The sequence below is a fragment of the Lichenostomus cassidix genome, chromosome 2, assembly GCF_008360975.1.
Source record: "Lichenostomus cassidix isolate B80296 chromosome 2, HeHo_3.0, whole genome shotgun sequence".
NCBI lineage: Eukaryota > Metazoa > Chordata > Aves > Passeriformes > Meliphagidae > Lichenostomus > Lichenostomus cassidix.
In genome coordinates, this window is record NC_139482.1 from 67947802 (window position 1) to 67975599 (window position 27798).

At 43.9% G+C, this 27798-nt stretch overlaps 1 protein-coding gene across 1 annotated transcript; it reads left to right on the plus strand.

Annotated features, from left to right (window-relative positions):
- PXDC1 (PX domain containing 1) lies at positions 1-26523 on the plus strand. The gene is made up of 5 exons (XM_085051987.1): positions 1-489; positions 13797-13888; positions 14179-14296; positions 18612-18723; positions 24891-26523. Exons 1-5 carry the CDS (start codon positions 234-236, stop codon positions 25006-25008), a joined length of 696 nt encoding a protein of 231 aa, XP_084908113.1. The 5' UTR covers positions 1-233; the 3' UTR covers positions 25009-26523.
- The last annotated feature ends 1275 nt before the right edge of the window (positions 26524-27798 follow it).

Consider the following 27798-nt stretch of genomic DNA (forward strand, 5'->3'; position numbering starts at 1 on the left):
TCTGTGGCCGCCGTCTACGAGGCACTAGCGAGCCTCCCTCCAGCGCCGGGAGGTGACACAGCCCCGGCGGGCAGGGCCGGGCCGGGGGGGGCCGTGCGGCGGGTGGCACCCCCCTTCTCTCTTCCTCCTCCTCCTCTTCTTCCTCCTCCTCCTCCTGTTAACTTGGCCACGGCGGCGCGGGGCGGTGCGCTTCGCCCTGCGCCGGCGGCGGGGGATGTGCGGGCGGCGGCGGGATGGCTTCGGCCGTGTTTGAGGGCACCTCGCTGGTGAACATGTACGTGCGGGGCTGCTGGGTGAACGGCATCCGGCGCCTCATCATCAGCCGGCGGGGCGACGAGGAGGAGTTCTACGAGATCCGCACCGAGTGGTCGGACCGCAATATCCTCTACCTGCACCGCAGCTACTCCGACCTCGGCCGCCTCTTCAAGCGGCTCCTCGACTCCTTCCCCGAGGACCGGCCCGAGCTGTCCCGCTCCCCCTTGCTCCAAGGTCTGAGCAGCCTCCGCGGGCCTGGCGCTCGCTGCTCGGCGGGCGGGCGGGTTTCGGCCGCCGCCGCTTCCCCGGGGGTGGCGGTGGCCGGGGAGGACGGGCGGGCGAGCGGTCCCTCTGGGCGGAGGGAAGGGGGTGAGGAGCTGGAGCCGCTGAGAACCGGACGGGACGGGCGGGGGCAGAAAAACTGCGGGGGCGTTTTGCGGTCGGAAACTCCTCCCGGGATGTTGATGTGTGTTTCTTTTTTTTTTTTTTTTTTTTCTGTGTGTGTTTTTTTTTTTTCCCTGGGTTTTTTGGTTGTTGGGGTTTTTTTACTATATGGTTGGAGCCGGTGGCTCCCGCAGGAAGGAGACCCCAGCATCACTGCTGCTGTCTCCAGCTGCGCTGCTCCGAGCTAGGCTGGGCTGGGGGAGCAGAAGGGTCCCCGTTAGCGCTGCCCCTCTCCGGTGCCTCCGGGCTCCCCGGAGAAAGGCGGGGGGGTGGTTGGCAGGAAAAGGGGTGTAGCTGAAAAATCTCCGAGTGTTGGTATGTTGTTTGCCACAAGGAGAGGGCAAAAAAAAAAAAAAAGAGCTGCGGCGCTTGCCAGGGAACGGAGCAGCTCTGGGAGCTGGCATAATTCCTCTCATAACTTCTGTGAAACGGGAATTGCACCAGCAGTTAGAGACGTCTGTTCTGAAGTGGATTAACCAAACTCCAGAGATGTTGCCCATGCTCAGGCCCTGCTGTGCAGAAGCAGGATGTACCCAGGTTTTCTTGGTGCTTGGTTTTAACTTGTTTAAAGTTTGGAGTATTTTCTAGATAGAGTTGTATGTTCTACTCTGGCATATTTCAGGTGTGTAGAGTGGTGAGGAGCATCCAGTCATATGCAAATGGATGTATGCCCAGCACTTCCAGTCTCCCCACTTGTTTGAGTTACCACATAAATGGTTTGATTGAAGAGGAACGGGGAAAAGCCGATATTCTGTGCAGGTTTTTTCTCTGTGAAAGGATGGGGAAGTTCTCCCCAGCTCTCACTTGGCTTCTCACCTTGTCAGTGTGACCCTCTTGCAGAGGGTCTACATTTTGCCATTCTCGGGGCTGTGGCTCCACCGCTCATGTCTGTATAAACCCACCGGACTTCATTCCTGGGCCGTCCCCGTGTGACAGCGAGCTCTGTTCCTTGCTGGTGGGGATCGTCTCTCCCGGGCTGACTCCCCAAAGATGTTTTCTGACGGGTGTTTAAAGTGAGACTGGTCTTTTTCCGCTGCCCTGCCAGATCCCTAACCTCTGCTGGTGGCGTGGCTTTGGGGTTTTTATGTGCCCCTTTGGGGTTTTTATGTGCCAACGTTAAAACGCTCGTAGCTTTCCTTCTCCCCAGCTTCTTTTTGTCGCGGGAGCCGCAGCCCGCTCCCCGGTAGTGTCCCCCGGCGCTGGGCTTTCCCGTTCGCGCTGCCGGGAGGTGGCTGCTCGGCCCCGGGAGCTCTGTCTCCTCTCGCAGGCCCCGAGTGCCCTCTGCAGACGGCGGGGATGGCAGCAAGGCAGCCGGGACGGGCTCGGTTCGGGGTGCGGGCTGGCAGATGCTTGCAGGGCTGGGTGCCGGAGGGAGGCTGTGTCCCCCCGCTGGGGTGCAGGCTGGGAATGGGGGAGTCCTCCGGCTGTTCCTGCGGATGCCAGACCCCACCTCTCAGCCATGGTGTGTGCCCGGCACATACAGTGCCTCATGCATTTCGGTTGCTGGTCAGGGATCTAAAGTACTGCAAAAGCTTGTTACCCGTCACATGTGTCCTATCCAAAGAACTGTGATTTTTAGTAGTGCTGAGTGGCAGTAAATGATAAGTAACATGGCCTGCAAGTACATATGGCGCCTGCACCCCAGCTTTTGAGGATGTTGGGTAGGTTTGGAGCAAGCCTGCCTGTGACTTTCAGGGCACAGCACCTGCCGGAGTCACTGTGACTAAAAACTCACCTCCCAGGGTGCTGGCTGGTAGTCCTTCTTGTTGACTTTATGGGACTCTGAAGAGTAGCTTGGCAGCTGGGCTGGGGTGTGTCCTGTGTCTGGCTGCAAATGGACTTGATCCTTGGCCTCCTTCCCCTCGCAGTGCTCCTTCCGCATTGGTTACGCACAGGAGCCGCTGCTTATCCTAAAGCTCTTCTCATTCCTCAGTGCCTCTCTTGTGTGAGCTTGGTTCCTCTCCTGTCTCAAGGCCTGCCATGGCTTTTGCAGAGTATTAAACTCTTTTCACATCTCTTGAAGGCATTACTTGTGCAGTTTGAGCCAGATGGGATTATAGTCCCTTGCACGGGCTTTACTTGACAGTCCCAGGTAGATAGATACACCACTAGAGCATGAACAACTGGGAAAGATTAACCATCCTCAACCTGTGTTGCTCAATTCCTGCCTAAGACTTAGAGCCAGCAACCTTGACTTACCTTTATCTCAGGAACAGGCACACGGACTTCAGTAGAATTGGGAATGAGCAAAGCAGCAGTCCAGCATTTGAAAAATCGAAACCTAACATAAGCAGATTATGATCTGTTCAGCTTGTTGAGGGGGTGGGGGTTAACTTTGCAACAGAGACAGAATAAAAATCAGGAGTAGTTTCTAAGCAATTACAGCATGCGTCACAATTTCAGCAGTACTCTGTTTAAAATTATGCTGCTCCTGCTCTAAAGAAAATTACTTTGCAGAGTGTGCTTCTCTGCCTAGAGAACACTTCATCATACCAACATTTTAAATGGGCTGGCCACAGCCTCTGATAACTTGACAAAGTTGAAACATAAAAATCTCATTTAACTAAGTGACACTGATGCAAAGCTTTGTATGTAAGAAGAGAATGCATGGGGCATGTCCAATCTTTACAAAATTAATGGGGTAAGCATGGTTTCTTAATGTCCTGTTTAAAAGCAGATGTCCTGCTTCCTACAGTGAAGCTCAATATACTTAACCCAAAAAAAACACCTGACAAAAGGCCATTCTTGTGTGTGATAGCATTTAGTCATATGCATTTGTGTGTGAGTATTTATACATATATATACACACATATATATGCATATGTATGTGAGTTTTTATGTGTGTGTGTGTGTTTACCTTGGGCTTTCTGAAAGAAGGTGAATATCAGCCGTGCCTTTTATCTGGAGGAAGCGATAAAGTGTTGCAAACCAAATTTGCATTGCATTGAAGGACTCCAAAGTCCCTGCAGATTTGCCTAAGGAGCATTAAAAGGACTAGCATTATCCTACAGCTCAGCCAAGCTGCAGTGTGTTACATTTACGGGATATGGTTGAGAGTGGAAGCTTGAGCTATTTGATGTTATTAACTTTTTAAACGAAGGTTGGGTTTATTTTAAAAACGTCAGCAACTTTAGAAAAGATTGTTACCTTTATTGCTGGCTTCAGCAGTCAGTTCATGCTGAGCAGGAGTGTGCTCATTTTCTTGCACAGCACAAGGAAACCATCCTCTCCATTCCTTTCTTGACCCCTCATCCTGCTGGACTGACTTCCACAGTGCTCTCCCCTTCCTCATTTGGTGGAGCTGCTGACTGCTTTGAGATTGCAGAGGAGAGGATGGGAGGTGTAGTTGTCCGTAGTGGCTGCTCATCCTACCCTTTCTTTGATATGAGAGGAGGGGAGGTCCTGGGGGTAGAATGGCATTCACACAGTCTGGTCTTGTCTTTGATAACTAGCAAGAGCAGGTGGCAAAGTGCACTCTCTGCATCTGGAGTGTGCTATGGTGCTGAAGGCCAAGGACGTTCAGCAACACAAGGCATCTCACTAGGAAGCTGGTAAACAAGGTTAGGTATGTGCATACCTGCAGAGTGACTAAGTATGATTCACTGTGATATTACCAGCAACTTGCTAGTATTTTATTTGTCTTTGAAATGTGCCTGTCCCTTGCTCTAGGCAAATGTACAAAAGAGGATCACAGGAAAACATAGGCTCATTCACTCCTGCAGTGAACACTGCCTAATGTTACCAAACTGTCTGTTTCTTTATGCAAAGTCTTCTTTTGAATTTAAATCAGTTTTCATGAGAAAGGCAGAGCCATGAACTTAGAAGCTGACTTAAAATTGATGATTTAGAAATAGTTGCAACAGACCAAATAGGCACCAAAAGTGAGGTACAAATCTGGAAAAGTACTCTTTCTACCCCCTCCCTCCCCCCCATTTTCTCTAAATACTACTTGGATGGGGAGGTTTCACCTAAGATTTATCCTAGAACTTGATCCAGCTTTAACGCAGTCAGCAATTACACACCTCCCTCGCCTCTGACTTCAGTGTGGGCAGAATCAAACCCTTAAGGAAGCCAAAAGAGCACATTGGCAGCCTTTCAAGTTGGGATTTGTTTTGCCCTTGGATCAACAGGGTGGTTTCTGACAATACTCCTCTACGCTTGTTTGTTGCCTTTGTTATCAGAACAGAGGCTCAGTGCTCTTCCAATGACACTGTTCATATTGCACCTATGTGTAGTGCCTGCTCTGATGCTCTGAGCTGACAAATCAGAAACTCTGACAGATTTATTTTGTTACTAGATGGGCCTCTCTTCCCAAAGTTCTCATTTTCCTCCTTTCCATGCCTCCTCTGACTCATTCTACTTTATCGTGGCCTTTTTCCCCCTTTCTCTCCTTTCTGTTATTTCCTCTCTGCTTCTCCAAGATATTTTCCCTAAGCTGCTTTCTGTTCCTTTTCTTTGCCTCCAGGTTTCCCTCACCAGCGTGCTGCCTCCATGGTTATTTTATGGCTCTCCAGAACTTTTCTGTTCCCTTCCACCTTGCCAGTGCTCAACCTCAGTCCACTCACAGAAGTTTTCCAGTAGTGGTGGAGATTTATTATAGATGTCTTGCGCCTTCATTTTGCCTTGTAATGTGGAGGCAGTCATTTCACCTGCAGCAGACCTGAGTGGTGCCTCACAGAGGACTCGTGCTGAGCTCCAGCTCCAAGCCTTGTGGCTGCCTCTGGGGTGGCTGGCTGCCTCCTGCAGGAAGCAGGTGATCAGCTGTTTTCCACATGCGAGTGGCTGTGCAGAGGGAAGCTCCTCCAGGGCTGCCATTGGAAGGACATGCACAACACGGAATGCTGTTCCCAAAGAGCCAGCCCAGGAACATTGTTAGCTTGCAAATGTCTCATTCAGAACTTAGTTTTCTATATGCTGCATTATAGAGTTGTTGTTGTTGTTTACAAGACCATCTGGGAGTGTGATTTATGGGAAGAGGGAGCTCTACAGAAGCAGCATAGTGGTTTCCACAGACAGCAGCTGTTTCTCGGTGCTGTGACAATACAGATAAATACACTGCATCTATTGTGCTCTTTTCATTGTTGACATTGTCGACAGTTCATTAGTGGAGCTTGCTCAGAGCTTCTATCTGGCAGACAAAGGATGCAGCTCTTGGTTATCAGCCTCTAGCAGAACTGTATAACCAAAATTAAGTTTGTGGCTTCTGGATTTGTTTTTTTATCAGCTGAATTTCATGGTTCATTTGTCATGATGGAGATAAATGAAACTGGCTGTGTCGTTATAAAGCTAGACACAAGTTGCCCTTTTGTGGTGAACCAAGGCAATGTGTCGGAGAAGTTTTTGGTGGAAAGGAATGGAAATGAGGTGTGTTTTTCATTACAGTTCTCACCTGGTAAGAAATCAGCACTAAAAATGGTTGTAGGGGTCTGCATTTTCATCAGGTTTTGTCTGCTTTGTTCACTCTTATCTTATTTTTCTTTGACATCTTTTTCTTTCTTATGGCTCATCAGGCATCAACACAGGGAGCTCTGTGGGGAAAGCCTATCTGCTGAGTTCTGCCACCAAAATGTGCCATCTCCCTTCCAGAGATCCTGGGAGATGCCATAACTAATAATACAATGTGTGGAAAACCATCATCTTGAGGGTCTGGGTTTCTCAGCTTTTACCTTGCCTCCTTTCTTTGCAAGGGTATTCAACTGTGCCAGGGTCCTCAGGTTGTGGTCACTTTTGCTCTGAGGGACTTCAGTCCAGCAGTTATTTGGACAGGACTTTTCCCCATCCTGCATGTACTTCATATGAACTACAAAAGAAGAAAGGTGTGGGCAGGGTTTTGAAAGCTCTCTCTCTTTCTGCATCAGACAGATTTATCTCAGTATCTTCAATAAGCTTGTTGCTACCTAGTGGACCTTCTGAAAATATGGAGTGACTTACATGGATTTTATGTACTGATACCTCTTCAAAAAATTTTGTTCCTCAACATCAAGTTTAAGAAGGGCAGGACAACATGATAAATGTCAAACGCTCACCTCCCTACGCTCAACACTCTTTTCAACTTCCCTGTATCCTTTTAGCTGCTCCCTCAGTAATGCCACCAAGATGGATCTTGTCAGTGATATTGCATCAATAGCACGCTCTTTGTAAAGATTGTAGTGACTCCTGTCATATGAGATGGATGAACTTCCGCACAAGGGGAAGGGGCAAGTGTGTCTGCCCTGAGAGAGGGGTGTTGTAGAGTTAGGCAAGAGGCATCAAAGAGGAGTTGCTAGAGCTGCCAGACTTAAGTAAGACCAGTGCTCTAGCTAGCTCTGGGATCCTGTCCCTGGTGATGAGAACCAGATGCTTCAGAAGACAGCATAAATAACAGACAGAGAACAGAAAAGTGACAGTCCTGGTCTCTAGTAATTGAAGATCTGAGGTCCCTGATTGCCTGTAATTTTCTGCCCCTCTCTGGGTCTTATCAAATCTTTCGACTTAAGGGATTCCTGTGGTGTTATTTCTGCAGTTATTGAAGAAAAGTTGTGTGAGACAAGCTTTCCCATCTCCTGGGGTTTTTAAAATTTCCTGACTTTACATACCCCTGAGTATTCCTTTGCCCTTCTAGTAACCTTTTATCCTACTCTCCTTCATCAGAGAGGAAGCAGCTGTTAGTGGGAGCTGTTTTGGCCTTTTTAGAATCCAGTCAGAAGTGGCTAATGCCATTGCTCTGGGTGGCAAAGCTGAGGGAACACATGTTTGTGGTGAGGAGGGATGCTACCTGGGCAGCTGCTAGGAGGAGCGAGGTATGGTGGCCATGAAGCAGGGGGAAATGACAGCTGAAATGGTATCAAGAAGAGCTCAATTCAGCAGAGTCAGGAAATAGGAAGCAGTGCAAAGGAGCAAAATAGCAGAAAAAATGGGGCTGAATTGTCACCTCTCAGCCCTGATCCATGTGACAGCTGAGTAGCTTCAGTTTCTGCATGTTTCTGTGGAAATCTGTCTGTGGGTCTGTTCAGAAGTCAGTTGGATATGGTCCCTAGCAGCCTGGTCTGACTTTGGACCTGACCCTTCTTTGGATGAATCAAATTAGACCCTTTTATTTAACATTATTCTGTGGTTTTGTATACCTCCTTTCATGACATGGACCTTCCTTCTGTTGCTCCATCTACATCCTAAATTGTGTGTGTGCACAAGAGCTGGAATATATCCAAGGGAAAGGAGGAGTGAGGGAAAAGAATAAAAATGTTTGAGCACTACAGTGTTAATAAATACTGCAATTGGGTGAAAGAAGTACATCTCCCAATGAAGCCACAGTCTGGTTAGGAGAGAGACTGAAGTAGCAATCTCCCATTAAAGACAACTTATATGTCTTCCCTAAAGATTTGAAATCCCTAACTGCTGCTCAGAGACTTGTGCAAAGACAGAAAGGTGGACTCATGATTTCAATCTATAAGCCTCAAATCTTTCTTGCAGTGTAGATTAGCAGAACACAGTAGGATTTCTCTCTGGATTTATTTGTTACTCCTTTTTTCCCTTTGATACCTGCTCTGCAGTCTTCCTACGGGGGATGGCGAGAGGATTAGATGATAGAGGCTCAGTGCAACTTTAATCTTCACATACACACTAAAACACACAGCATTTAGGACTACTGGCATTCCGTCTTGCACGTATCTCTAGAAAGTACACCTTGGCTTCTGCTCTTGCTCTGCTTCCATATATAGATACATATATACTATATATATATAGTATACAGAGATATATACTATATATATAGTGTATATATAGCTATAGTGTATATATAGATATATACTATATATATACACTATATATATACTATATATATATACACACTATATATACATATATACATCACACACACACTATATATATATATGTATATATATATATATGTATATATATATATGTGTGTATATATATATATATATATATATATGTATGGTTCCATATATATGACTGATTTTGAGAAAGTAGGGTATCTCTTGAACATTCGTCGTTCCCATCCTGACCACAAACATGAAGCATAGTCCTTCAGATTGGAGAGACAGGGCTTGCCCACAGTTTGAGATCATGTATACATAGTGATGTGTACATAGCAACACATCTCCAAAGAAACAGACTTCTGTGTGTCATCAATGAGATGACACAGGACTTGTCTTGGACATGCACTTAGTCTTCCTTGGAAGGCACTAGAGGATTTTTGAGACAATGCTCATCATGGATGCTGACTGTCAGGACTGCTCTGTGATTTCATTATGAACCATGAAGCACATGCTGCAATTCCTGTCCTGCTTCCTGTGGCAGGAGCGTGGGGTGCATTATCTGCGGTTTTCAGAATGTCATTAGCTGCAGATTTGGTGGCTCACATGGCAGTAATAGGACAGCCCTACCGAGGCTTGTGTGTTTACATCAGGAGTTGGCTCTCAGTTCGATCTTCTTTGCTGCTGAGCTCGTTTCCTGCCTGTGTGCAGCTCTGGGCCCCTCTCCCACGCTGTGAGCCAGTGTGCCAGGTACACAGCTGCTGGCCTGCTCTCCCAGCCTCCTGCAGCTGCTCCAGCACCAGGGACCCAGGGCAGGAAGAATGCTGCAGGCTGCTGCTGCTGCTTGTGCTGCGCTTTTCCAGACACATGTTGCTCTGCGCAAAGTTGCTTCCTATGCTTGGTCTCAAACTGAAAGCAAATCCTTTTGAGTCTTAGGGATTCTGCCTGGAGCTCTTGGTCTGGAAAGGGGCAGAGAAAATGTCAAAGGGATTGAATGAGGTCACTAACTGTGTGGGCTGTGTGCTCAGCAGAACTCTGCTAAGGCAGGCACTCTCCCAGGCACAGGAGAGTGCCACTGTGGGTTAGGAAGTGTCATCCCTCCCATCACCCAGCCTGTGGCCTCATCTCTGTGCAGGGTGAAGGAATCTTAGAGGCTTGTGGTATTTGGCAACAGGGTTTGTGGTTAAAAAAAGGAGCCAATGGGACTCCAGTTTACCTCATACCCTATAAACATAGGTGTTTATAGCATTTAAATCACTTGAAATAATAGCTAATTGTCCAAGTACAGTATGGGTAACAAGACACAGAGCAAAGTGTTCCTGGGAGGAGTTTGTGAATGCTTTCCATTAGCAGTCAGACAAGGGCCAGAGCCGAGAAAAAGGCATGAGAACAGCCTTTCACCATGATCTCACTAACAAATTTTCCAGCTCTGAGCTCAGCTCTGTTGCATGACTGAACAAGTGAAGAAAGCACAACTGGTTCCAGGATACTGGTTCCTTTACTGGTGTCTTATTTTTATTTTATAGCAAATGGAGTAAGGGTTCTTGTGTAGTAAAAGCCCCAGATGGAAACATAGGCTAGACATGTATTTATGGCCCATGGGCAGAGACATCAGCCTTGGGACACATCATAGCTGCTGTAAGGATGTTTCATATGTGGCATGGGGGTCCCACGCACTCCAGATGAATCCACCTTTTGGTGCATTTGTGTCAGGGTTAATGAATGGTGGGGGTGCTGGGCTCTGTCTGCAGAGTCAGCTGGCATGTCTGTGTGTCTGTTTGTTTAGGCGTTTCCAGTGTCTGGAGATCCTACATCAGTCTCTGGCATTTTCCCCCTTTCTTTCTGCTGCAACAAATCTTCCAAAAAGGAGAAAGAGGACAGGCAGTGGAGAAAACCCCTCAAAGTGAAGAATAGACCTGGAAACTTGGGTGCAGTTCTGTGACCCTTCTTAACACAAATTCTGATTCCTCTCAAACTTAGTATAGTGCCTGGGTGAGAAAGGAGCTTGGATGGGGCATCCTAACCTGCAGTCTTTTGCTTCTTCTGTGGAGTCTGGGGTTTCCCAAAGTGAAGCCTTTGGCAGGAGTGGTTTGAGGTATTCCCTGATCCTCACCTTATTGTGCTGGAAAAGCAGAAGCAGCTCTGTATTGTGGTGTGGGAGAGGAAATGAGGTGCAGGGGAGGGTGAGAGCACCTTAAGCCAGTGTTGACACCAGAGACTTTACCTTGCGAACCCACAGTGTTCCTCAGGCACGTGGGTGCTGTGGTTGATGACAGCAGCCAGTTAGAGAATGCTGAAAGGGATGGAAAGGAGGGACCAGGACCACCACTCTTCCTGGCTGCTTGGACAGGCAGTGCCTCACTTGGTTAGCATGGCTGTGGGGCTGGGAGCAGTTCCTCCCATTGTGGGATCATGGTCTATGACTAACTGAAAACCACAAGCACATCTGTTAACTTTTAAAAACAGAGACTTGTAGAATTAAGATAAATGAGGGCCTTCATGGCAATTGCAGAAGAAATTACAGGTTTCAATATATGTATATATAGCCAGTCAAGTGGTTTTTGTGTATTTGGGCTGTATATGTATGAAAAGAAAGGATTTTGCTTGGACAAATTGAGCTCCCTGTTTGGGGAATTCATTTAAGGTCAGCAGATTTACACCCCAAAGCTGTGCATCTGTAATCATTAAGCACATATATAGGAAGCTGTCCAGGCAGATGTATCACCCTCCTTCCTACGCTGTCTGCTTTTTTGTTTTGATATTACTGAAAGCTTCAGTAAGGAACAGTTTTTATGGTGTCAGATGTTACAAGCCTTCTGTGCCAGTTTCCAGGTTTGTGTGTGGGTTTGCATGGCTGGTGTCTTTCCAAGAGGTGGAAGGAGATAATATACCAGGGCTGGGAATTCCTGGTGCATGCAAGAAGCTGTAAAACCTCCCACGGGGCGATCTGTGACAGTGCAACAGGCTGACAGCCTTGTCTGACTTCTTGGTGAAGCATAAAAAGGCCGTGTGGAGCTGCAGGTGCTTTCGCTGATTACCAATGAGAGAAATCCTGACCGCTTGGCTGGTTTTCCTCATGGGATGAATGCTCAGGGTTGTTGCCAAGGTGGTTTTGGGTTTTTTTTTTCTTTTTCTCTTTCTCCCCCTCCCGGTCTGAATATATTCATTTGTTTGAAAGTATCCCTCTTCCTGATAAAATGCTAGTTCCAACAGTGAATGCTTATCTGGGAAAAGATCTGAGATGGAGGGCAGGTTTGAGAGGGAGCAGCTGAATGCTGAATCTCGGGTGGATTGGCAATGAGGTGTTCATCTGCAAGGTGGGAGCCACAGCTGGGCAGTCTGTGCTCTGACTATATCAGTGTTTATGCAGAGTGGTTCAAGACCAGCAGGAGAAGTGGAGACACCCCATGGCAGCTGGCGCCAGGGTGGCTGGCTCTGTTTCCTCTGGTGTGGGCTACAGCTGGGCCAACTGTGTGTTTCTAACACCATGGATGGGTGTCTGAGCCATGGGGCCACTCACAGCATTTTTTTTCTTTTAGGGAAGATGAAAGCACTTTCATTGAAAAGTTTGAATGTGATTCAGATGTGAGATGGGAACATATTTGTGGAGGGGTGAAGCAGATCCACCCGGGTCTGCACACAACCGTGAAGTTAGGACGATGAAGAGTGCTGGTCTGCAGTTCAGGTCTGCAATGTCAAGCACAGGCCAGCTAATAGCCTGTGGACCCATGCAGATGACTTTATTCACATTTTTAGCCTTTCAGACAATTTCCATGCAAAGCTACCTGACTGTAGTGTACACCAGCCAAAGCAGGACACACACCACCTTCCTTATCTGCCTGATGGTATGCATTGCTCTGCTGTCAGGATAGGGGGTGCGTTGTGCTGGGGTGAGGTGAGAGCCATGCTGAAAAAACAGGCAAAATGAAGGACTGTTGAGCAAGAGAAAGGCTTATACAAACAGGCAACTTTTGTGGGACAACCCTCAAGTAAAGCCGGTTGCTTTGGAGACAATCTCTGCTTTATTTAGAGCTGTAACTGGAGGAGAGCTGACAGCTTCCCAGTCACACTTTTGTCTGGAAAGTTTGTATGGGATCATATCTTGTTGGTAGCAAACAACAAAGGCTGGTGCAGACTGAAAGTGTTTGTGGATGTTATTCCCACATTCTGCATGTTTTATGTCTCTGTGTTTGTCTTTTGAATAGGGAGATGGAGATAAACTTACTTTAACAGAATTGTAGTATATTGAAGTGCTTTTTCACAGACTGCTTTGCAGATTTTTTATTTTGATGGGTTTGATTCATTGTGTCTTTTCCTGTTCCAGCTTTTTGTTGGGTTTTGTTTGTTTGTTTGTTTGGCATAGCTTTTTATATTTAATAACTTCTCTTAGATATTTCATTTTAATGGGTGTATCCTGCCCCTTGGAAAAGATGCACAGATGCAGAGGGTAAATGATGATTTGCTTTGAAAAAGTAGGTTGCAAATATCAGCAATAAAAGGGCCACTAGAGGGATGTGAGATTTTGGGGTTTACTTCTCCTTATATGCCCTGTACATGCATATAACCTGTGCTGTATTTCCTTCAGCCTGATAGAGGAGGGGGAAGTTACAGATTCCGTGCAGGTTATACATACAAAATATGGTACTAGAGTTTAAGATCACCATACTGAGCAGCTCAATATTGCATTGTAATGCATCATTCTGGATTTTGGGCAGTGAAATTTCCATCTTAACCCCTTCTGCAGCACTGTGATAATTCAGTAACTGATTATATGAAAAAAAAAAGAAAGAATCCTAACAGTTACCTTGCACTTGAAGAACATGATACTGGCAAATTTTCCTTGGACCACTCACTGGGGCTTACAGTCAGAGAAATACAAAACTGCTCTCAAAGCGTTTTGTTTGGCTTGTGTTTATTTTTTTCCCTCTTATCTGTAGGACGTGTCTTTTGGTTTTCTCAGGTTTTCTTTTGCTTTTTATTTACAGAAAAAAAAAGGATGAATAATGGTTCTTGGAAGCAGAAAGTGGGCTGTTCCATTGTCACTGCTGGGAATGCTGTGTAGTGAAACTGTGGGTGAGGGAGTAGGTGGTTCTACTTCTGCTTGTCTTGCAATTCCTACATATGGTCAGAAACAGCTGAGTTTGTGTCAGGCTTGCAACTCTGCTTGTAAACTACACCCACCTCAGTTTGGGGTGCACACTTTATCATCAGTTGGTTTAAAAGACATTTCTGGGAGGCATATTTGAGGTTGTTCCACATCTTCCTAAGTGGCTGCTTCTGGCTGCTAAAGTGTGTGTAAGTGTGCTTTTGTTTATGCTTATGATCTGTTTACTTTGCTTCTAGGGCTCATCACAATAAAAGAAGCCCATGATATAGAAGCCAGACTTAATGAAGTGGAAAAGCTTCTGAAGACTATTATAAACATGCCCTGGAAGGTGAGTAAGCCAAGTTCCAATTTAGCCCAGCTTGACTCCTCCTTCACGGTGACATGCACTCTCATGCAGATCAGAATGTGATGGGCTTTGCCAAACTCTGAAAGAAGCAGCAATTTATTGAGTAACTTTGAGAAATGCTGAGTGCCAGAACTGTGTAATGATGCCTCCAACCTGTTGCTTGTAATAAATCTTTCTGTCATACTATGAAAGGGTGGAAATGGAGAAGAGAGACAAAGCAAACTACTGGTTAAAAATGGATGTCTGTTTTTGTTTCTTTTTCTCTTTTTAAGTACTCAAGGTCTGAAGTTGTCCTCACGTTCTTTGAGAGATCTCCTTTGGACCAAGTTTTAAGAAATGACAATGTTCATAAAATTCAGCCAAGCTTTCAAAGTCCAGTTAAAATATCAGGTAAGAGTTGTTAACTTCATGCAGTTGACACAAGAATTACAGAATGAAGATTACTTTATTTGCTGTTCCCATTATTATTTCTCCATCAGCAATTCAAAATATAGTTCTCAATTGTCTGCTTTATGATACAGAACATATAATTAGCCTTGATATACTGTGCAACATGCATTTAGGCAATAAAGTGACAGGTGAAATGGCAGGCTGACAAATGCAAAACACTTAATGTGAGGAAAATGCAGTCCTTACTGCATATCATCACATATGATAGTGCTGTTACCACTTAGAAAGGAGATTTTGAGGCTATTGATACAGTTCTGTGAAAATGTAAGCTTAGTGCCAAGCAATGAGCAATGACAGCAGTGAGAATATGAGATATTATGAGGTAAGGAGGGGGAAACAGAGGAGAGGAGCAAAACCCCATCTTGAATGCAATATGCATAATTTTGATTTCTCCATCTCAGGATGTAATAGAATTTGAAATTAAACAAATAAAGGGCAAGGATTCAAGTTGTTGAACAGCTTCTCTAAGAAAGAGGTTCACTGAAGAAGGACACTTCACCTGTGAGAAGAGATGATGGACTGGGATATGATGAAAGTCTACAAAGCTGTGAATAGAAGGAGGTCAATTACCCTGTACTTCTCATGAAACAAGAGCTATAGGTTATCCAATATCGTTGACAGACAACAAGCTTTAAACAAACAAAAGAAAGGTTATAATATTGTTTTGTTTCCATACAAAGCACAGTTAAGGAGTGGAACTCATTGTCATAGGATATGGTGAAACTGAAAGCATAAGTGACTTCAAAAGGGAATTAGAGAAGAAAGTGAAGGAGAAAAGTACATTGAAACCTGTCACAGGTGGAGACATTGGAAGTTCCTAAACCACAGATTGCTAGTGGGTAAAATGGAGAGCAGTATTACTCTATTCTTTCCTATTCTTTTAGCCTTTACCCTGTTCATCTGCTACTGATCGTTGTTATAAGGTCTGTGAAATTCTGGTGTGGCTGGTTTTATATTTCCATATTGAAACATCTCAAAAAAGAGCCTAATGGCAACTGCAGGTTTTGTATCACCAGACGAGCTTATTCAGAGGGTTTATTGAAGTAAAATGCTACATAGTCCTCCAAGGTATATAAAGGGTTTAGCAAAAAACTAGTATAATTTTTCTTTGGTACTAATGAAGCATTGGTTAATGGCTAGTCAGTGTCAACCTGCTAAAGGTGTAAACAGTCTGTCTTCAGGCTTGATCTCATACACAGGGTGAACTATTTGCAATTGATCCTTAGCTCTGGTTCTAGGTGAATCAGTCTTAATGTTAAAAAAATCTTCCTTTAATTAAATAGAAGATGGTTTATGAGTACTGTGTGATACAGAGCCTCAGTGAGAAGTGTGGTCTTGCCAGCCCATCTGGGTTGGTGCCTTCTTGTAGAGCCCCCCAAGCCTGGCTGCAGTGTGAAAAACAGCCCACAGGGCCATACAGCACAGTGGGGTGATGCAGGTATGGCTTCCTGGGAGCAAGAAATGAGAGACAACATGCTTATCTCACATTCCACCTGTGGCTAGAGGGGTTTGGATGATGTCTTGAGTCAATGTGGAAACCTCAGCTAAAATTCCTCATGTATACATTCTTGCCATTAGTCATCTTCCAACGGCTGCACATGGTTGTACATTCTGCTTCTCAACACCAGGACATGTTCTAAGCACTGCTCCTTGAGAGCACATTCATGGGTTTTGTCTGAAGTATGTTGCTACTCTATGAGACCAGAGCTGCAAAATGGATCCTAGATCCTTCCCCTTATGAAATGAAGGAACCCCAAACTAAATGGGTTGTCTTGGTTTGAAAACAAACCAGTGGGAGATCACAAGTCAAGATTGAAATTAAAAATAAGTGAAATAATACAAGGAAAAGCACTGACAAAGTCAGATACAACCTAACACCCTGTTAGGGTGGTAGTAGCAGTCCAGCTGAAGTAGTCCAGTTGAAGTGGTGATCCTGTGAAGGTCTAGTCTCCAGCTGAAGATCCAGTGGTAGCTCTCGTCCTCTGGGAACCCAGTAGACAGGGCTAGTTCAGGCAGTTCCAAGGCCAGGTTATATCCAGGTGGGAACACCTGGCTCCTCCCTCCTCGGCAGAGCATCTCACAATGGGATGAGATAAGTCCATGAGTCACACGGTGGGTCCCTGATGGCCCATTGCCTGTCATGCGGGGTGGGTCATTAGCAAGTGATAATAGCTAACGGATGGCCCATTGCCTGCCATCCGGAGTGGGTGATAGCAGCTAATGGCCCACAGCTGGTGGTAATAGAATACTTAACTACATCAATATTGCAACCTAGGACATGGGTTTAAATGCTTTAAAAATTATTCAATGGATGAGTGCTGCTGGTGATACCTTGCTCTTGTTAGAGCAAATATCGAGAATGAATGTATTTGAAATTGCATAGGTTACATGCTGAAGCATTGCCTGGTTTGGGGATTTTGCTGTGTGGAAGGCTTATATATACTTTCTGGGAGGGTCTGCACCCCCTCAGGACACATGTACTCTGTGTGTGCATGACTGAGTATGGCACATGGTGGGTACAGCAGAGAGAAGAGAGTCAAGATGAACATAAATTCAGAGCAAGAGGGCCTCTCTGATGGACAGAAGTTAGCAGCAAAGGGAGCCCTCCTGACAGCCTGTATGCAGAGGATCTATGGAAATCATGTCAGCTGAATTACAGTATGTTTTAATTTGAAATTAAAGTTGGTAGAGACGAGTCGTACCTAATTAATTGGAGGAAGATTCTCCTACCAATGCAGCTATCCAAAAGCATCTTGTGGTAATTCATTTTGTAATTCAAGAAATTGCTGCTATTAATGTTAAGAACACAGGTGGAAACATGAGGTTAATTGATTTTTGCCTCATCTGGATGTTGCACACTGGAAATGCTTCAGTGTCTGGCAGCTCTGTCAGTAGGTGGCAGTCAATGATAATGTGTAAAGTAGTTCATGCAGTAGTGAAATGCTGTAACTCTTAGGTCAAGTCAAGGACACTAGGAAAATACTGGCATTCCTGTTAGTCATAGTGCAGCTTTCTACCTGGCTCTGAGTCTTGGAAAAGCAGGCAAAAATGTTTTGTGTTCTCTGAGGAAACAGACTGTCCCCTGCACAGACCAGCTCAGAGTGGTAGGCGATGGAGAAGAGAGAATGGGCCACCCTCTAAGATGAAAGCTGAATTTGAATTTATGGAGTAAATCTTATTTTACAATCATGCAGTGCTGGCTCAAGATGAGTCATGTGAAGTGTGTTTCTGTTGGGGTTCTGTGTTTTCACAGCCCCCAAATGTATTCTGCTGAAGTGAGTTGTAGTAAAATACAGACTGAAAGTCAAAGATAACTCACAAGAAAAATATGGAAATAAGTTCTGGCTTTACGTAATGCAGGAACATGTAAATGTCTTAAAAACATTGCCTTCTCTCTCCTGTCTCATCTCCTGTTCATTGCTTGAACTGTATATATAGCTGAAATTTGTTTGTGTGTTTTCTGCTTACCGTTTCCTGCCACAGACTAATTTTCTTATGTTGTGCTGTTAATGCAAGGCTGCAACATGGAGTCATAGTACCTTGAGGTAGATCAAGAGTCATCCTATTTAAGTCAGTGCTGATTTTTTTTTTAAATGTGCATTTATTCTGTGGTGGTTCTAGCTTCATCTAAAATTGTGTGACTGAAAGAAATCCTTTCTTGACTTGGCTCAATCCTGACTTGCCTAGTAGGATTTTCCATACAGCACAGATGTGGATTAACTTCTCATTCACTTCAAATACTATTATTTAGTTATCAGTTCTCCTCATGATAGTAAGTCAGTGGAACTAGGTGTAAATTTTAGATATTCTGTACTGGAAGCTTCTAACACAGTGAGAAACAAAATAAAAAGGGGCAAAGGTAGTGTAAAACAAGGTATTGCTTTACGTGACTTAGAGTTGGTGGTTGAATTAACTTGAAAGGTCACTTTTTATTTCCCTTTTTATGTCTTTTTTATTTTTGCTTAACTGGCTTAAGCCTGGGACTGTCTAAGAAAAATACAATTATGATTTGGTAATGGTGGTTGCTTCAGATGCTCTGCATCATTAATTGGTTAGGCAAATAAAATTACTTGATCACTGGCGGCTTACAGTTGGTTTGAAAACAGCTCTTCATTCCTGCTTTCATGTGCAGATTTTCAATGTCATGCACACATCTCAGTTCATAAACATTCATAGCCATGTCAATTACATATGATACGTGGTTGTTTTCCAGCTTTTTTTTTTTTTAATCTTGTTTTCTTCCTTCTCCCTACAGAAATCATGCGATCGAATGGATTCTGTTTAGCCAACACTGAAACAATAGTCATTGACCACAGCATACCTAATGGAAAAGAGAAACACCTGGATGTAGATTCAGCAGAGCATCTGTAAGTGGAGTCTGAGCAAGAGCAATGCCATCACCTTCAGATAAACTGTAGCTTTCCCACCCCTCTAGCAAAATGTTGTTGTCTGTCTGAGAGAGAGAGACTGGTACAGCTGTCATCCCGACTGGTTAAAGGTTACTGGGCCTGATTGCCAATGCTTCACAGCAATTTCCTGTTAAAACTGATAAAATGGGAGAGTGATTGACCCCAAAGTCCTCAGTCTTTTGTGTATGAAAAAAGAACTGAGCTTGCCATTGGGGTGCTGCCAAGGGAGAACAGAGTTATATCTTCCTCTCATGACTGTAATGAGAGCTGGTTTGAGCCCAAACTTGGAAACTCAAACAGTCTAACAAATGCCATATCCTGCTACTAAGATAGTAGGGTGTTTGGGAAGCAAAACACTGTCCTCAGAGGGAAACACATCCCTGAATGTAATTGAACAAATGTCATCAGGTGCTCAGCTGGGACTTGGGCTAGCATTTATATTTCCTTAGGAGAAAGGCAAGTTAGATTAGTTTTAGTGGTAATTTTTGCTTCCTAATACATGCAGGTATTCTGGGGTCAGAAACCTGTAACCAGGAGGGCTTTTATGGTTATAAACTAAAGCACAATAATTCTACCTCAACATGAAGAACTTCTTTACATTGAGGGTGGCAGAGCACTGGAACAGGCTGCCCAGGAAGGTCGTGGCATCTCCCTCTCTGGAGACATTCCAAACCCATCTGAATGTGTTCTTGGGTCACCTGCTCTGGGGGACCCTGCCTGGTCAGGGGGTTGGATTGGATGATCTTCATCTGTCCCTTCCAAACTCAGCTATTCTGTAATTCCTTGATTCATGTAGTCTTAAATCAGTGGCTGTATTGACAGATGGGTATTGATGGAAATCTGCTCTTACAGATTTCTGTCATACCAGGTGATTGATATTTCAATGAGCTTCAGGTAGTGAAGCATTTTAAATATTTTTGATGGGAAATGTTGACCTACTTTTTCATTAAACCAGTCAAATGAAGGAAGCAAAATACTAAAAGCCTTTATCTTTCAATGCAGCAATCTGTCTTGCCACATTTCAAACATGGTGATTGCCAGTCTGCAACAAGGTTTAGAGCTTGGCAAGATTTTATTGGGTGCTGGAGAGTATCTCTGTCTCCAATGTAATTTCTTGAAGTCTTTTTATTAACTTTTCACTTAGTGTTTTGAACCTTGACCTTGCTAACAGCATTTAAGCTTCTGAGCTTGTATAAATGAGGCTAAAATGGCCTTATAGAGGTAATTCTGTAAGGCCAATACCTGGAAATTAAAGTTGATATAGTTCACAGTGGATCACTCTTTGTACTGGGAGTGACAAATTATAGGAGGAAATTACCAAAGAAAGCCTTTTCCTGCCTTACTTTGATTTTTTTTTAATTGATAAAAAATTTTTATAGCTAGTTTTGATTTTAAAAATGTGCTCCAGCCCAAGCAAAACTTACCAGCCTGGGATCAGAAACTGCAATCATCTAAATGTCATCCCATTGAAGTCAGAGATTCTTAAGGCCAGAAAATACTAATGTGATAAAAACTGAATGGCAGGCATAGTTTCCCAGAAACTGGTGGAAGAAATGAATCTAGGATAACAGCCTGACTTTGTGCATTTGTGGTTTAACTTTCCAAAGGATGTGAAGTCAAGAGTGAAGAAGTTAATAAATTTCAAATGTGTGTTTTATATGGTGCCCTAAATTTTCCCATCCTGCAGCTGTATTTTATAACCAAGAGGTAAGAGCCAGGAGATAATGGCTACCAGTGTAACACAGCTGTTTGGTAAAAATTGAACCTTTTTCAAAAGCAGAAATCTTCTATACTGCTGGTTTAAATGTATGTTATTAACCCAGAAAGGAAACTTTAAAATCTTTCAAAATTCTCTACGGTTCCCTTTTGGTCTCAGTAAAATTGCATTTATGGGATTGGTGTCTTCTACCCTAAAATCAGAGTTCATTCCTAGTGGACTTGTATATCCTCAGATGGGAATTTTTTCCTTTCAGCCACATTAAACTCATTATGACTTCTGGGTTTTGGCTGCTGATGTAATTGAATGAGACATTTTGCAAAGCAAACCTGTATTTTTTGGGAAGAAGTGCCTGAAGCTTCAGCAGGAAGTGCTCATTCCCTATTCTGGTTAGCTGTGGTAGCCTGCAGTGCCACCTGCCCAGTGATCCATCAGCTGAAAAGTCTCATGCTTCTTGCAAAGGAAACCATAGCATTTTTCCAAGTTGCAGTTAGTTACTCTGAAGAGTACTTTTGTGAAGTAGTTCTTTTCCGCTTCCTTCATTTTCCCTCTGATTTATTTGGCAGTACACCATACTATTGCAAAATGTGGTGATGGCTGTGTGCTCAGCATCCATGTGGCATAAATGTGTGGTGTGGTCCCTTTGTGTGGGGTTCTTGGAGAGTATTCTGCAGCCCTTTAGAAAGAAAAAGGTGATAAATAAATGCATTTGAATTTATGCTTTTTGTTGCAGAGGGACCATTCTCTGCCATGACTTTGCACTTCTGTCTCCTAGGGCAGCAGCAGAGTCTGTGGCATTGAATAAGCTGTCATTTTGGCAAATTCACTCCAGTACCTGAAGGAGGCCAGCAAGAGAGCTGGAGAGGGAATTTTCTTGGGGGCATGTAGTGATAGGACAAGGGGAGTTGGCCTTAATCTGAAAGAGAGTAGGTTTAGATTAGATAATAGGAAGGAAATATTTACTATAAGGGTTGTGAGACACTGGAACAAGTTCTCCAGGTTGTGGATTCCATCCCCTGAAACATTCAGAACCAGACTGGATGGGGCTCTGAGTAACCTGATCTAGTGGAAGGTGTACCTGCCCATGGCAGGGGGTTTAGAACTAGATTATCTATGAGGTCCCTTACAAACCATTCTGTGGTTCTATGATATGTACAGCGTTTAAATACTTCCAGTGATGGTGACTCAAACAACTTTCCTGGGCAGCCTGTTCCAATGCTTGATAACCCTTTCAGCCAAGAAATTTTTCCTTATATCTAATCTAAACTTTCCCTGGTACAAATTGAGGCCCTTTCTTCTTGCCCCATCAGTTGTTACCTGGGAGAACAACCCCCACCTGGCTACAATCTCCTTTCATGCAGTTGTAGAGAGTGATAAGGTCTCCCCTGAGCTTCCTCTTGTCCAGGCTAAACAATCTCAGTTCCCTCACAGGACTTGTGCTGCAGACCCTTCACCAGCTCCACTGCCTTTGTCTGGACACACTCCAGCAGCTCAATGTAATTCTTGCAGTGAGGGGCCAGAACTGGACACAGGATTGGAGGTGTGGCCTCAGCAGTGCTGAGTACAAGGGGACAGTCACTGCCCAGGTCCTGCTGGCCACACTATTGCAGATACAGGCCAGGATGCCCTTGGCCTGCTTGGCCAATGTGCTGCTGTTCGTGTGCTCATGTTCAGCTGCTGTTGACCAGCACCCCCAGGTCTTTCTCTGCCAGGCAGCCTTACAGCCACTCTGCCTGTAGCTCTGCATGAGGTCACTTGTGACACAAGTGCAGGCCCTGGCACTTGGTCCTGTTGAATCTCATACAGCTGGCCTCAGCCCATCAATCCAGCCTGTTCAGATCCCTCTGTAAAGCCTTCTTACCCCTCAGCACGATGGCACTCCCACTCAGCCTGGTGTCATCTGCAAATTGACTGAGGGTGCACTTGATCTCCTCGTCCAGACCATCAATAAAGATATTCATGAGGATTGGCCCCAAAACTGAGCCCAGGAAAACACTACTTGTGAATGGCTCCCAAATGGATTTGACTGCATTCACCATCGCTCACTCTTTAAGCCCAGCCACCAGTTTTTTATCTAGCAAGCCTGTTCAAGCCATTAGCTTCCATGTACCTTGTTCTCTCTTCTTCTTGGTGAATCTGAGTAGCAATTCTAATCCATTAATGGAGGTTAAAATTATAAAGAAGTTTGTTTTACAGCAGCAGAAGTAGGCTATTGTGAAAGACAATGTATCTGCCAAGGTACTTTGAGGAAAAATATTAAGGGCAGCAGATTTGGCTTTTAGGAACTGCAGGTCCATAGCAGAGTTGCAGAGTTTATTTTGAGAGAAGACCTGTTGGCAACAGCACGAAAGCATTTTGACTGTTGGTGTCATATACAGCTGCTGACTGTAGCAAACAGTCTTGGTTTATTGAGTTTGGTTTTGTGTGAGCACTCTAGAGCAGTGCTTTGCAGACTTTTGTGCACTCACTTCCGTTTTGGTGGCAAGAAAAGCTTTCTGCTTAACCACAGCATCTGAATTCCACTGCTTTGCACCTCACATTCTACTTGTAGTAACCTATCACTGGGGCTGGAAAACCACCAAATCTGTGGGACCTTTCAGTTGCAATAACGTAGCTTTATGCTATTGACAAGAGAAAGAGAGCAGAATCTGAATAGCCTTCTTGACTCCTCTTCCGCTTTCTGCATTCGGTCTGCCCCACTGGTATTTCATAATCTGTTGTTTCTGGATCACTTGCAGTCCATAAGACAGCACAATGTGATCTGTGAAGTGTTAGCAAAATACCAAGTCAACTCCCTTCTGCACACGTTCCCACACACGCAGGCAAGCAAACAGCCTGGAGGGACTAGAGGAATGAGGGTAATAAACATTCAAAGTTCAGTCTTATTGCTGTTTCATTTAGAGTGAAGAGCAAAGCAACAGCACTGCAGGAGAAAATCCATGACTTTCTGCTCAAAAACAAAGTGTTCTCTATTTTGGTTCTCATAGTTAAAAGGAAAAAAGAGATGAGGCAAAACAAAGGACAGGGAAGGAGTGTGGAAAAGACAGAACTGTGGCCGTATGTTGCAGGATGTATAGACCACAGTATCCAATAACCCATGACACTTCTAAATGAAGTTTTGGGAAGAGATGGGAGTGGGAGACTTATCTTTTTGTTTACCCTACCACTCTTCTTCAGGAATTCTGTAATACTTGACTCCTAGGTCACCCTCTAGGGTAAGGTTAGAGGGATGTCTGTAGTTGTTTCACTTATCTAAAGAGTATAATTAGTTCATGTGTAGGTGAAATGCAATTTTTAATATTAATTATTTCAAAGCTTATCTGTTTATCTGCTGTTCAGTGAGCCAAATTTGGCCAGCCTATAAAGATGTTATACACACATGCTAGAAGTCAGAGCTAGGTTAGAATTTCTTTTTCCATCTTGTGCAATTTTTCGATTTCTGTTTCTTTTTATTTCTCACTCTGTCAGAGTGAATGAAAGCTTGTTCAAAATATTAAAGAAAGAGTGTGAGAAAAAACCATGGTTCTTCAAATCCCTTCTAGAACTAGGGTGAAATTTAGACCTTGGCTGGCAGTGAGTGCCTTTAACATGTAGGCTGTCTAGGAAGAAGATAATGTTTCTAACTGCAGAAATTCAAGGCTTCTTGAAACGGAAATGTGTGTAACTGAGGAAAAGTGTACGTTTTAACAACTTGATGCCTTCTGATTGAGAGTAGGTACGAGACAGTGGGTAATCCTTGCAAAAGTTCAGGTTACTAAACAGGCATTGAGAAGTGAGGAGGAAAATATCAAAACAACCAAAACTAAATTTGGGAATCTTTTTTATATTTGGAGCTTTTTTGCTTATGATAACCTAAATCTGGTGCCATGGGAAGGACAGATTCTGGAAATCTGAAAGATTTCTGAAATCCAGAAAGACAAGACTCTGGAAGGACACAGCAGTCACCTGTGTTAGACACCTGGCCTCTTACAAATGCCAGGCCCAGAGAAGGTATCTGTGAAGTACAAGGCTGAGAGTCCAAATTCAGATGGGAAACAAAGGCAGTTTCCTTTTCATTTTATATGAGAACTGAGACATTTTGTGTTGTTGTCACATGATGTGGGAACAAAATAAAAGGATGTGGACTTCAATTGTGTGATTTACTCTTTCAAGACTCACTTGCTGCTTCCTTCCTTCCTTCCTCACTAGTAGCTTTGAAAGTCTGAGGTGACAAGATTCCTTGCTTGCATGCACCATGGCTCTCACTGTCCCATGGTTTAGTCATAGACACATGAACATAGGAGGAGAAGGAGGTGTGGATGGAATCAGCTCCAAGTACTTCTCCCACTCCCTTAGTACTTTTTTTCCAATCCCTTTGATTTTCTAAGTGACTTAATGCCTTTTGGTGGTTTTTCTCATCTCTCCTTAGGTTTGAAAGTGTTAGTGACTTTACCTCAGAGCTGGAAGACAGTGATGATCCAACAGCTTACGTCACCAATTTGACATACTACCACCTGGTCCCATTTGAGACTGACATTCTGGACTGAGGCTGCTCAGTGGTGCAGTCAGCCAGCATCCAGCCAACCTCTTCGTCCATAGGCTCTGCTATCTCTGGCATTGCATCTCTGTGAATAAGGCTGTGCAGAAGAGACCAACAGCAGGGAAGCTGCAGCAAGTGCACCACAGAGCTGGTTTTGTAGTGTGGTCCTTTGTTGTATGTTATGGAGACATCTTGTAAGGAGGTATCTGCTTTGCTGCTGACAACAAACTCACTTTCTGTGAAAGCAAGACAGCAGAGGCTTCCTGGGGATCAAGGAAATCTCTGCTGTGGGAATTGCCACCCTGACACAGCTGTCAGAATCTTGTGCTGCAGCACACTGTCACCCGTGCTCCTTGCGGTGCAAGTTGAGGCTTCCCCTTTTAGGATACCACCAGAAACTTCCCCAGATGGCGTGACCACACTTTTTGTGCTGTGTAAGCAAGAAGACAAGCAAATCATCTGAACTTTGTCAGTTCCCTCTGCAGTTGCTTAATGGAGGTCTTGTGGGTCGCTTTTTGCTCAGCTACCAGATGATTGGTGCCTTACACGAGATGTCAGAAATACCACTGAGTGCCTCCAGGAAACAGAACACACGAGCTGACAGCTTTACTTCTTTTAATCATGGGCTTTTGTATAATCACTGAAAGGGCGACTGCTCTTTTCCTGGAATAGTAAAGCAGACAGCAGCTGGCATTGCAATGAACTGTGCATGATGTTTGGGTACCCGGATGAATTCAAAAATCTGGAAAGCTGATGGGTCAAGGCTATGGCAGGCACTTTGATAATTTTTTTTTTCATGTGGACCAGCATATGTGAATGGTGCTTACAGATGTTTACATCAGAGAGATAATTCCCTATGCATATTTCTTCCCAGAGAATGGGAAGGGAGACACTGAGATTTATGTTGTGTTTGGACTGAAAAAGAAAGATAAGCTGCAGTGTGCCTACAGTGGTAGGAAAAACAGTCTCTCCACTGCCACCCTGTCTCAAGGAGTCTGTCCAGCTTTCTGAGATCTGTCTGGAGGGGTCAGGTGCAGGCCTCATTGTTGTGTAATGCCATGGATTTCAGCAGAGACAGGACAGTGGGAGCAAGAGTGGGACTGGACCCTGCAGTCTCTTGACTATTGAGCAGTGCAATGTTGAAGTCTCCTCGGGGTCTCTCCCTTGCAGAGCTCCCCGAATTCCTGGCTCTCACTGTGAGTGCTCAACACTCACCAATATGACCTTTCATCGAGCTTTTTGCCATCTGTTTGCAAATATTAATTTGAAGGGATTGAAATGGGAAGGAATGCATTTTTGGACATGTTTCTTGGAAAAGAGGCTTGCTTGGTCCTGAAGAAGTTGATACAAATCCCTTCTGCTGACTTTTCATTTCTATCTATAGAGTAACAGTCAAACAAAATTTGTTAATGTAAATAATAAATTATTGAGAATCCTAATTCTTTTACACAGTATGTTTTTAAAATATATTTTAATGAAATAAAATAAAATATAACTCACCTTCAGTACACTTCTGCAGCTTTCAACAGTGCCTTCTTTTTTTTTGTCTTCTTTTGAGTATGCTTTCCCAGACATGTCAAATCCTCTTTCTTTTCCCTGTAGTTTTGGAAACATGCTGAGTAATGGCAATTTCTGTGCTCCATGTGTTGCTCATACTGTAGATATGGTGTGTATCCATATGAAACCTCTCTGCCTAGCTGTTGATCTTGGGTCTAGGTGTATGTGGTTTAATGCCACTAAGCCTAGTGGAGGATTTCTGTATTTTCAAGATCATCAGTGGAATCAAATCTGGTCATTATTCTTTTTGAAGATAAAGCACATTCTTGTAAGGTAAATTTCTAGAATAGAAGGGAATTTTTTATCACTCATTCAAAGATTTTCTGAGCACCCTCTTGAATTAGAGTTAGGAATGGTTTTTTTGTTTATTTGTTTTACTCTCATTAGTTTTAATTCTTTTGCCAGTGCTTTTAGTTAACTGTGATGAAGTAGAAATAGCATCTGGTAGGCATGTATATTGGGCTGGATATTGGAATATTTTATTTCAATTCCTGATCTTGCTGTCAGCCTACCATGTTTCTTTGGGTAATTCTACTTTATATCCCTATCACTGAGTTTTCCTTGACTGATATTTTGGAAAGCAGCATCATTGGCTTTTGATGCAATATTGTCCCCTTATTCATTTCAATTTTCCTATGAATTATTGACCATATGATAACTACTTATCTTTTAAAGCTTTTTAAATTGCATTAATTAAAAAATAAGTAGATAAGTATTGCTGATTTTTAAAATGTACAGCGACATTCCTCAAAAGAAAGCCAGCTAATCTATGTGAGTGCCCTAGGGGCTGAGATGCTGGATGGTCAAGATTTTTGTCCTGCATGTTTTGAAAGTGCATTCATTTTGGCCAGGTACCCTGATATCCTGGGGACATGAACCATGTCACAGAATTCAGTTCTTGCTGCATTATTGCATGCAAAAGAAATGAACAAACACCAGTCTTTCATCATTTAAGAAAAATGTAGCTGAAAGAAAATTCCATGCCTCAGATTTCTAAACATAGTTAGATGTCTCCCCTGTGCACCAACTGTAGCTGGTAAAATCCCTGTGCCCAGGTCTGCAGAGCCCTGTGAAAAGTATCCCAGGGGATGCAAAGTGGTGCCATCCAGATGGGTGCTGTGTGTGGCTCTTCAGAAATGTAACGAGTTAGCATCATTATTCATTGGTTAACCTACAGATGATTCTAAAGGAAGTGAATGGCACAAGAATTTTATCCCTAAACCCCTCTCCACACAATGCA

Coding starts and splice junctions, on each gene's coding strand:
- PXDC1 (XM_085051987.1), top strand. CDS start 234: ATGGCTTCGGCCGTGTTTGAGGGCACCTCGCTGGTGAACATGTACGTG. Junction 13,889..14,178: donor TTATAAACATGCCCTGGAAG/GTGAGTAAGCCA, acceptor TCTCTTTTTAAG/TACTCAAGGTCTGAAGTTGT. Junction 18,724..24,890: donor GTAGATTCAGCAGAGCATCT/GTAAGTGGAGTC, acceptor ATCTCTCCTTAG/GTTTGAAAGTGTTAGTGACT.